This window comes from Engystomops pustulosus, chromosome 10 (assembly GCF_040894005.1).
Source record: "Engystomops pustulosus chromosome 10, aEngPut4.maternal, whole genome shotgun sequence".
In the NCBI taxonomy this organism is placed as follows: domain Eukaryota; kingdom Metazoa; phylum Chordata; class Amphibia; order Anura; family Leptodactylidae; genus Engystomops; species Engystomops pustulosus.
Window position 1 is genome coordinate 51,516,648 of NC_092420.1, and position 11,964 is coordinate 51,528,611.

The 11,964-nt window shown below is 36.8% G+C and overlaps 1 protein-coding gene across 4 annotated transcripts in view; it reads right to left on the minus strand.

Moving 5' to 3' along the window:
• The window catches only part of KCNT2 (potassium sodium-activated channel subfamily T member 2), a 537,964-nt gene extending 526,754 nt beyond the window's left edge, over nt 1–11,210 (minus strand). For 3 of the 4 annotated variants that reach the window (XM_072126927.1, XM_072126928.1, XM_072126923.1), the window contains exon 1: nt 10,892–11,210. In XM_072126927.1, coding sequence (XP_071983028.1) covers nt 10,892–10,986 — 95 coding nt within the window. In that variant the 5' untranslated portion in view covers nt 10,987–11,210. The remainder of the gene's footprint in view (nt 1–10,891) is intronic. The other variant, XM_072126924.1, reaches the window with a different exon arrangement.
• Nucleotides 11,211–11,964: the final 754 nt, after the last annotated feature.

Below are 11,964 nucleotides of genomic sequence, written 5' to 3' on the forward strand. Positions count from 1 at the left end.
GTGTAAGGGTACCACGTCATGCTGGGTGGAGTGCAGAGTCTCCTGGCTTGTGATTGGCTCTGTTTCTGGCCGCCAAAAAGCAAAACGGCGGGAGCTGCCATTTTCTCGAGCGGGCGAAATACTCGTCCGAGCAACGAGCAGTTACGAGTACGCTAATGCTCGATCGAGCATCAAGCTCGGACGAGTATGTTCGCTCATCTCTACACTATACTTAAAAGGTTCACGGATTGGAAAACTTGAGCTTTTAAAGCGAGCTGAGATAAACTGTTATATTTCTGGAGTAAAGCAGACACTTAGCAGATGACAGTAACATCACTTTCTTATTAACAAACTCTCAATATATAAGATACTTAAGATATCACAATGGCTTCTTTGTATCCTCTAACAAGCACAGTTCCACTACAATAAATGAGATGTGTCAACATTCCAGTTCTTTGTTACAAAACCTCAAACAGAAGTCTGAGATTCCCATTGTAGAACCTATTGTAGACACTGGAAAAGGATCATTACTATCATTTATCTGGTGCCAACATACTCCACACTACTCCACATCACTGTACTGAGTTATATTACTCACATTACCCTATGGCCCCATTTGGGCTCACAATCTAAGTATATTTCTAGAATGTTTGAGGCAAATAGTAAAACTGCACAATAGAGTATGAGTGTCCGATCTCCAGTGTATATTCTACATGCATTCCATTCACTATAATGGAACTACCATAACCACTGATATTAAAGCTCAGTAGAAGTGAATGAAGTGCTGCTTGAGTTGTTCTTTTGTGTACAGTAGACACCAATCATGTAAGGTACTTTGTACAAGCAACTGAATATATCAATATAGGTTACTGGGTTTAACATGAACCACTTGGAATCAAAATCTACTACGCTTTCGGCTTAAGCTCGAGTCTATAAAAAGTTACTCTGTACTAACTTTTTGGCCCCCCTCCCCCTGCATGTCCTCTTCTTTCTTCCTGTGCTCTGGCTCCATTTTGGGTTCCCTGCGCAATGCCAGCATACACATTATAAAGTCAGCCATTCCGACATCATAGTGTGTGTGCTGGCAGCACACGACTACCCAAAGAAGGAGCAGGAGCAGCGGAAGAAAGAAGAGGAACTGCGGGAAGCATCAGAAAGGAAAGTGCAGAGTTAATTTTTTTTTTATATCAGTTTTGCAGCTCGAGAGACTGAAATTCTTGCCCATTCTTCCTTGGAAAACTATTTTATATCTTTATGTTTGAAACTTGAAATGTTGCAAAAGGTAGAAAAGTTCAAGAGGGCCAAATACTTTCACATGGCAATGTATATAATGGGGGACATTTGCTGGCAGGCTATATCCTGTGGGGCATGGGCTAGCTGGCTATATACAGGAAGCAAGCAGCTGGCTATATACTGGTGGAGGTTGTGACCAATGTATTTCCTAGCATAGGCTTATACTCAACTCAATTGGTTTTCCCAGTTGTTTGTCTTAAAATTAGTGGCCTTGTCTAATACTCGAGTGTACTGTATATGGTAATTGCTTTTATCTCAAAACAAAATAACTGTGATAAACCAGTCACCCACTGAAAAGGAAATCATTCTCACATATCACTTCTTTTGAGCTTACAAGTGCCTTAGATGACATCCAGCCACACAAAAGCAAGACATTTGATTTACCACTTGTACAGTGAGTGATTAAACTGACCACAAAGCCCAAGTGAGGCAATGTAATATACTTTCCTCTCCCTTCCAGATAACATTACCATTACTTCCATTTAACACAGACATTCATGTATAATTACAGAGAGATTCAGGGCTACTATCAATGGCTCTAGAAGGCAACATAGAAAAAAATCAGGATGCATGTGAGCTGTAATACTACACAGATCTATTCTAGCATTAAACTCATAGGAGATAGTAAGGTTTACTTAAAAAAATTATACAAGCGGAAATCCAAACTATACAACCATAAATAACAGAACAACACAACAACGATTGACAGTACTAACAATAACAGAGGTCACTTAAGAGCTAATCATAAAGGTAACTCCACTATGCCATAGTGGTCAGAGGTGGCCCTCACAATTATTGAATAAATACCAAAAAAAAGATGAAAAAAGGGAATCCATGCCAATAATAATCTTATAAAATAGAGAAACTTTATTGATAACAAATTAATTCTTTAAAATGTACTAAAAAGTTCCAGGAAAGACAATGTATGAACAACCCAGGTAAGGCTACACAGCTGTATATAGAGTAATGCAAAGGGAGCGCTGCTCCTAATGGCAGTAATGTGTACTGCACCACATAACAAAAACTCATACCCAGACACAGAAGTTAACCCCTAGGCGCACCAGGACGTTATAGTACGTCCCGGTGGCTAGATACTTAGCGCACCAGGACGCACTATAACGTCCTGCTTCTGGCACCGGCTCACGAACGGAGCCGGTACCAGAAGCAGCGGCTGTCAGCTGTCTAGTACAGCTGACAGCCTGCGCTAACACCCGCGATCGGAGCCGACTCCGATCGCGGGTGTTAACCCCTTACACGCCGCGGTCAAGCATGACCGCGGCGTGTAAGGGTCTTCCCCCTATGGATCGGATCCCCCGTGCCGCTTACCGGGGGATCCGATCCTCTCCTGGGCAGCTCCGAGGACTGGCATGTGCCCCGGAGCTGCCCGGTTTCCATGGCAGCCAGAACCCTTCCGGGTCTGGCTGTAAACTGTCTGAGCATGCGCAAGCTTGCTCAGACAGTTTACACTGCTCTACAATAAAATAGTATTGTAGAGCAGTGTATTGAACTTAAACCAGTGATCAGAGTATCACTGGTTTAAGTTCAAGTATGTAGAAGTAAAATTATGCAAAAACACTTAACACTACACATTATAATAAATAAAAAATAAATACATAAAAATATAAGCCCCTAAAATGTCACTTTCCCATAAAAACACTTAATAAAGTATAAAAAACATAAAAACACAAAAAACCCCCGCATGTTTGGTATTGCCGCGTCCGTAACAATCTGCATAATAAAACAGAATCATTACTGGACCCGCACGGTAAACGCCGGAGGAAAAAAACGCAAAAAACGTTCCGAAAAAAGATAATTTTTAATTAATACCCTATAAAAAATGCTCTAAAAAGTGATTTAAAAAATTTTATGCACTCTAAAATAAGCCCACTAAAAAGAACAACTGTTCTCGCAAAAAATAAGCCCCTAACAAGATTTATCTGCCAAAAAATAAAAAAGTTATGCATATGAAAAGATGGTGATGCTAAAATGAATACGATTTTCTCCAAATTAGTTTTTATTCAGTACAATTGAATAAAATACACAAAACCCCCACATATTTGGTATCCCTGCGTCCGTAACAATCTGCATAATAAAACAAAATCGTTATTAGACCCGCAGAGTGAACCCCGTAAAAAACAACCTCAAAAAACTCTCTCTGAAAAAAAGATGATTTTTTATTAATGCCCTTTAAAAATGCTCTAAAAAGTGATTTAAAAAAGTTACGCAATCTAAAATAAGACCACTAAAAAGAACAATCCTTCTCGCAAAAAATAAGCCCTTAAACAGATTTGTGAGGTGAAAAATAAAAAAGTTATGCATATGAAAGACGGTGATGCTAAAATTAACAACAATTTTGCCAAATTACTTTTTATTCAGTAAAAATGGAAAAAAATAAAAAATATATATAAATGAAGTATTTTTGTAATCGTGGCGACCCATAGAATAAAAATAATATACTATTTTTATGGTATGGTTAACGGCCAAAAAAAAAACACATAAAAATGTTCCTAAAAATTGACGATTTTCATTTCCTCGACCAACAAAGCTTTAATTAAATCTCACCAATTAGCTATAGATGCCCCAAAATTATGTACCAGAAAAGTGCATCTCATGTGGCAAAAGAAATAAGCCCCTATAGGTCCTCAATAAAAAAAGAAAAAAATTATAGCCTGTACAATGTGACATAGCAAATTGGATCTGGATGACGCCTCCTTCCCTCCTATGCCCAGCCGTGCACCCATACAGCAGGTTACCACCACATATAGGGTATCGGTGTACTCGGGAGAAATTGGGTATCAAACTTTGTGGAGCCTTTTTTCATTTAATCCATTGTATATGTTTAATTTTCCACCCAAAATGAGTGTATTGTGAAAAAATATTACAATTTTCAGACTGCACCTCCGTTTTGTTTTAACCCCTATAAAACACCTAAAGGGTTAACAAACTTCTTAAAAGTGGTTTTTCATACGTTGAGGGGTGTAGTTTCCACAATGGGGTAATTTATGAGTCTAGCTATTATTTAGGCCTCTCAGTGTCAATTAGAAGTTGAGCAGGTCCATCTAAATACGGGTTTTGGTGATTTTACAAAAAATGTGAAAAATGATACCTAAATTCTGAGCCTCAGAACATTCTAGTAAAATATGTGGAATCTTAAAAAAACCATGCCAACATAAAGCAGACATTTGGGAAATGTAAGTTATGAATTTATTTGGGTGCTATGACTATCTGCATCAAAAGTAGAGAATTTAGAACGTTGAAAATATAGAATTTTTCAAATTTTTTGCCAAATTTTGTTTTTTTTCATAACTAAACGCAAAAGATTTCATCCAAATTTTTAAACTAATTTGAAGTACAATGTGTCACGAGAAAACAATCTCAAAATCCCCTGAATATCTCATAGCATTCCCACGCTATAACCACTTATAGTGACACAGGGCAGATTTGAAAAATGGGTCCGCGTCCTTTAGGCCAAAAGATGCTGTGTCCCGTAGGGGTTAAGCAGATAAATACTACAAATAAACATGCAGTTATTTGAAAAAAGTATCAGACCCAAACAAGGATAAAAATCTGTGAAAGGGAGATCCCGTGGACCACAGTACCTGGTGTTCAGCCCCCGACGCACGTTTCAACCCGCTGGTCTTTCTTAAGGGGTCTTTCAGTACTTTTTAGTACATTTTAAAGAATTAATTTGTTATCAATAAAGTTTCTCTATTTTATAAGATTATTATTGGCATGGATTTCCCTTTTTTCGTCTATTTTTTTGGTATTTATACAACTATAGAGCACATGCATGAAGTGAAATAACCAAATAAAGGCTGCCTAAATTTCACACATTAGTAGCAAGTTTTTGTGTTTTATTATTTGCAGTTAGTTCTTGGTCTTATGCGTCTTGACTTGCTTAAAGTTTTAAGGTAATTGCTATGATTTGTTCACTGCTTTGTTGAATATGTATGGCTTGTTATCTTTAGTAAGCACTGCACACATCATTTAAATAACATTAACATTCCTTTTAGTAACTTCAGAAGACAAACTGTACTGTATCACATTTATCCTGAATTATTAACAAGGCAGAAAATACAGTATGCTTAAAGTTGATACTTATTTCGGCAAATTATTGTTATTCTTTGCGTGATGAAAAATTATACATGCTTCCAATATACTTTTGTATTATTTTCTCATCTACTGTCATTTTGTCATTCTATAGAAAGCTTCTCTGTTTTCTTCCATTGGCCAAGAATCTGACCATGGTGTACAGTTTGCTAGTATCATAGAGAGTAATCAGAGCTGTGGATTATAACGAGCACCTGTGTGACCATGGTCCGATTTCCGTCCACTGGAAACAATGAAGCTGCATATAGAATGACAACAAGCAGAGATCTAGAAAAGGATGAGGAACTTATACAGAAAGTATATTTGAAAATTGTATGACTTTTCATTATAGAAATAATAACATTTATTTGCTGAAATGGGAAAATCCCTTTACGTTCTGATAATTCTTACAATTGTGCATGTGTAATATCTGTGCTTGTATCATCCTCTGTACAGCTGAGGACGTGCTGATAAGTGTCATTTTGTGCTGCTCTGTCGTTGCTAAGTCTGAATACTGGTGTAGTTCTTTTCCCACCACATCTATCCAATCCCCAGTCTGGCATCTCATAAAAGGTTTTGTGCAACAGTGCTCTTCGCTTGCTATAATATTTTGCTGAGCTAGCTAGTGTTTATTCTGTATTCTGCTATCTTTGACCCTTTGCCCATTTCTCTGACTAACCATTTGCCTAGTCATTTTGTACTCCTTTGATTCTGTCCTGAATTTGGCAACTATCCTATGTTTGTATAGTTTTGTCTTTATCACAGTGTTCGCACTTTGGTGCGGGATGAGAATGTTGACCAGCGGTCTTCTACTGTTTAAGATAGATAGGGAAATTATTCAGGACTGTTTCTCTAATACTTACTCTGAATAACAGTATGGATTTTTTCTCAGTTCCCAAATTTTTAAACTTTTTAGCTTCAACAAATTTTGTTTGCTTTATATTTAAATGTTGTTTTAATATTTCACAGGATCAACAGAACCATAACTTTAAATTATTTGAAATATAGAATATTTAATTCTTTTCTGCCAGGTGACTTAACATCTATAGTCCTAATTATGGAATGTTGCCAAACTTTATTGCAAATTCAATTTTTTCTGCAACAATATACAGTAATGTGTGGAATATTACATTTTCAACAAACAAACATTTTGAGAAGTGGGAACACCTAATTATATTTGGTTTATTTATGAATGTGTTTATTTATTTTTTCATTTTTTTTCATTTTTTTACTATTATTTCAGGCTCTATTGGCTTGAATCTTAAGAGGTCTGATCACTCATATAATATATAACTGTATTTCAGTTTTTGGCTCCAGCAGACTATGATACAGCGGATACGGAATGTATTTAGCCCCTTTTAAATTTTTCTCTCTTTGCTTTATTGCAGCCAATTGGTAAGATCAAAAAGGGGTTTTTTTTGCTCATTAATGCACACTCTGCATCCCATCTTGACAGAAAAAAACAGAAATGTAGATATTTTTGCAAATTTATTAAACATGAGAAACTGAAATGTCACATGGTCATAAGTATTCAGACCCCTACTTTGACACTCATTTTTAACTCACAGTGCATGTCAGAGCACATGAGAATCATGAGGTCTGAGGAATTGCCCAAGCTGCTCAGAGACAGAATTGTGCCAAGGTACAGAGCCAAGTAACAGGGTTGAAAGTAATATATAAAATCTAACTTTTATTGATACCATTAAAATAGCATGTCAGAGTACAAGGGTGAAACAACATTAAACAAAGACAAAGACGCCCTAAAAGACAATAATGCAGACAATATCAAATAGTAAACAATTGCATCTTCTTGTACCAAATCTAGGTTACAATCATACACCTCCCATCATAAATATGCACATACATTTCACCAAAAATTGAGTCAAAAGTACACAATTTAAAAAACAATATTTTATATACAACACTCTTTATTACAATGTTTAAAAATCAGTATACAATAGCTTCTCAGGATTCCAATACAAAAAATCTTGAGATGCTATTGTATACTGATTTTTAAACGTTGTAATTGTTTTTTAGATTGTGTACCTTTGACTCAATTTTTGGTGAAATATCAGACTAGTGAAGTGAACCATAAAAGCCACAAGTTGTAATGATCTTACCAGTCAGTAGGGGGAGAGACTAGCAGACCCACCGCAGTCCAACACGTTTTCAGGTCCAAACCTTAATGGACTTTTCATCAGGAGATGTAGTGGTCTCTTAATATTGAACTGGTTAAGTGTTTGCAAGTGGACCCACTGAGGTTCACGCAATTTCCGATTTGCGCCGAATTCCGCCGGGAAAAACTGCGGTATGTTTAAAAAAAAGTGTCGCTTGCCTGCACCAATAAATAGATGGAGAACCGCGGTGAACTCCAGCGGACCTCGGCACAGCAGCGACACCTAGTGGATATCGGCACACGGACCTTAGTGAATCCCGGCCGGACCCGAATCAGCGTTGGAGAACTCGCCGCTGGCTCGCGACTGGACCAGGTAAATAAATGTGCCCCACTTTGTCTAATTAACCATGTTGCCTATGTTTAAGGATGTTGTGGATGTTTCTAAAGTGATGCAGTTTCTGAGTGTGACTCTTTTGTGGTAAAAGCTGACTCTTCTCTGATTATTTTTCCATGACTTTTGAGGAGACCTTTTATAAGTAAATGGGAGAGATCTCACATAAAAGAGCCAATGCTAGAAATTATATATCATAGCCTACCTGAAGGTGTATCATCTATTTTGTATCATAAAAGGTCAATAGGGTAAATGTCTCCTTTAATTGTGCAATAATAATGGGTTCAGTCGGACAGTTCTTTTCTTCTTCAGAATTTGACAAATATGTCCATTTTTAGATATCCTGTTTGAATAGCTCTAACTTTTTAAAATTTTGCAGCATTTTTCAAGTAAAATGTTTTTTTTTTTGTACATAATGTTTTATACTATGGCACAATTTTAGTCTACAAGAAGCTAAACAAAATCTTCTAAACAATGTTTATATGTTCTTCTGGGAAGAAAATACATACTCTGTATGTATTGTACTGTAAATGGCTGTAGATTTTCAGTGCTGTATACACAAATCCATGCATGGAGGCTTTATTTTTCTTATGTCAAATCAAGATGTGCCACATTTATTAAGTGTCCTTAAAGAAACTAAACTACTCATGGATATATGCCCTTGCAGGTTGTACAGAGACTTAAAGGTCATACATGCTCCACTGGAGATTTAGTGTAGTCATATGCAAATATGTTTTCTAGGATGGGAATAGAAAACTATGTCTCCATGCTACATTCTCCCACCCTGGATAACTTATTTGCATAAATTCTTCCCAGAATCCCCAGCAGAGCATCCATGGCTTTTAAGGCTTTTAATGAGTTTAGTTTCTTCCTGGAGCCACATCAATGGCAACTCATCTAATCAAACCAATTCCCTACATTGTACAGTGAAGATGTCAGAATATTGAAACAACACTGTCCAATGCTGGGAGAGGGAGGGTGGTCCAATGGTGACTCTCGCTCAACTCAAAAGATTCTGTGTGGGAGAAACTTCCTGATAGTCAACCATCTCTGCAGCTCTCCACCAATCCGAGCTTTATACTGTAACTATAAATCTTTAAAAGGATCCAGACTATGAGAAAAAAACATTCTATGGCGAAACCAACACTGGACTGTTTAGCTTGGTTCTAGACATCATTCCTAGATTAAATCAGGGAGTGGTCATAACCTGCCTAATACCAAATTTGAGAGAAAAGTGAATAGAGCTAAGAATAGAGATATTTTTATGAAAACCTCATCCATAGTGCCCTGGGCTTCCAAATAGGTCAAAGTAACATCATCAAGACCCTGAGCACACAGCCAAGACAGCACACATACATACCTTATAGAATATCTGTGGAACGCTCTGACAATGGCTGTCTACAAACAGCCCCCATTCAAGCTGTAAACCTCATGTCATGGTACTTACCATATACCATAAGAAAACTTGAGTGTGTATTAAACTTTGTGTATTCAATTTTGCCCTTTTGAAGCAGTTAGCAAATATTTTTTTAAACATTCTTTGTTTAGTTTTACAAAGAGCCTGCAGATAGAAACTCTGCTAGAGAATGAAGAAATAAAGTCCCATTATGACCAGAATCCTTGTTTGTTTTTCTTCATGTACACATAACTGTATGTCTGATTTCTCTAAGGTCGGTTATACACGTGGACATGTGATTGCAGCTGAAACTAGGTGTCTAACCCAAAGCATGAGAGCCTACTCACGATAGTACTGTTCTACAAGCCACTTTTGGTATTGACTACATTAGTAAAACCTGATTATGTGCTGAAATTTACTTCAACATGATTTTTGAAGATGCCACTAAAGTCTATGAATTCTAGGGTGCTTACATATATGTGATACTGTAATGCATATTTAATCTGATTCCTGTACAATAAATTTCAGGATGCTGCCATCACCAATGTCCCCAGCAATGTTTTTCTATCATACAAGTTATTGCACAATTATTTTATTATTGGCTCATGGCATGTAGAACCATAAGTCTATTGGTGTCCCACACTATTTCAGATGTGTAGCCAGTGTTCTATATCCTTTTGCCTTTATGTAGTTTTGTACCTATGTATAACAGTTTTATTTGTGAAAACATTAGAACCACATATAATCACAATCTATGTGACAAAAATGACTGCCTGAACACATATATTCATGTGGCATCACAACAGTATTGATCATTTATCAGTGGGGGCTCAACTGGACTAATCAGCTTTTGTCATTGCAGCATCTCTTGTAGAGTATGAAATTATCATGAACCTTTGTCTTCTTTATTGTTGTATCCAGTTATTTGCTGTTGGACATGATATAATGTATTTTTATTGTTAAGGATTACATAAAATACATTACAACACTCATTAAAATGATTACACATGGTACAAAAAGGTAATGTGACCAAGCAGGAGGTATTAGAGTTTAAGAAACTTATAATTCAGTAGAACCTAAATTGTTTTAACAATTATTATTTGAAGTCAAACCCAAGAGACACTATAAAGATGAGCTAATAGTTTCCTATCCACAGGTTGTAAGCTACTGATCATCTGTGCAGTATCAAACAAGCATACAAAACACTGAAGCTATAGAAACCTAGTCATTAAAGATGTTACATCCTTTTATTCTACATCATGCTGTATGCAACATCCATTAAAAGCAAGTTTCAAAAAGTGAAGTCTATTGTGATACTATAATACACAGCTTTAGGTTCTCAGCGCAGCGTTAGTTACATGCTCATTGAATAGTATGAATGGGAGACCATCTGTAGGAAAGACCTTCACTATGCTCAGTGTATACATACTAGAACATATGCTTTTCTACCACCCACGTTTCTTGTTCAGAAAACATCTGTAATCAGAAATACTTATTGGAGGATACAACAAAAGTATGTAGATACTTGATTGTGATCATTATATACATTCTCGTACAGTATATACTATACAATTATTCAGAAATTCAGTACCAATGAGGAAAGATTCATACTAAAAAAATCTTTTACCTGTCATCATTTTGCCAACCTTGGTCCCCAAGAAGCAAATCCCGAAATCTGTACCTAGGTGGTAGTGGAGGCACCTCACTGTCTAAATCCACCATCCTTTCTGTTCACATAAGGTACAAGAGGAGAGAGATTGTGCTGAATGCTGGCACAGTGACTGCAGGTTGCTAGAAGAGGCAGCGTGGATGCTGAGTTTGATCACTTTGCAGCATTACCTTACTGAGAAACAGTGTTCAGGATTGGAAGCTTTCCACACATACACACTGTATCCAGACTCTTCAGCGTGTACATCAGAAACGCCTCTGCTCATCTCATTCGCTACTCAAGAAGCTCTAAGGAAGATGTGAAATGGACCACATTCAGAAAGCTTCTTGTGACACCTCGTTGAGCATTGAGCTTCATCGTCTAGAGAATCAGTAAAAGCATTGTACTGTGACATTTGTCTGTGTCATACAAAGTGTGAAAGTACTTCTCTTTATGTCGCTTCTGTGTCCTTCTTTCTCACGTCTTTCTTATTCCAGCCACTGTTAGCCATTTCCAGTTTTTCCATATTCTTCATAAGCATTTCTTTCACTTTTTGTTTGAGAGAAAGCAATTCACAACGCCTGAGATTCCCAATGTTCTGGAATTTTTTTTTCTATTCAACTCACTGACATGCTCTTGATGCACAGCAAAACTATGTAGTTTTACAAAGAATTATGGATTATGTTACACGGTAATGGTCTGTATATTGTACATTCTTATAATAAAGTTAAGTTACATCAGTTTTCTTTTCATCAGTTACTCATGTTAGCCAACTAAAGAAGTAGTCAACCGCTCATAACAGATGTCGATCTGGCCCATTATACTTCATATCTGTGTAGTCACTTCACATGGTTTTGACTCAAAATAACTGATACAAAAACTGAAATAAGTGAGACGTGAACAGTTCCTAAGATTGTGTGAAAATTCTGTTGCTTTTGATAGGTCTAATAAAGTCACCTTGAGATTGTGATACCTTTTAATGACTAACTGAAATATAAGGTGTTACAAGCAATCTTTCGGGACATCTTAGGTGCCTTCATCAGGCAGGTGGA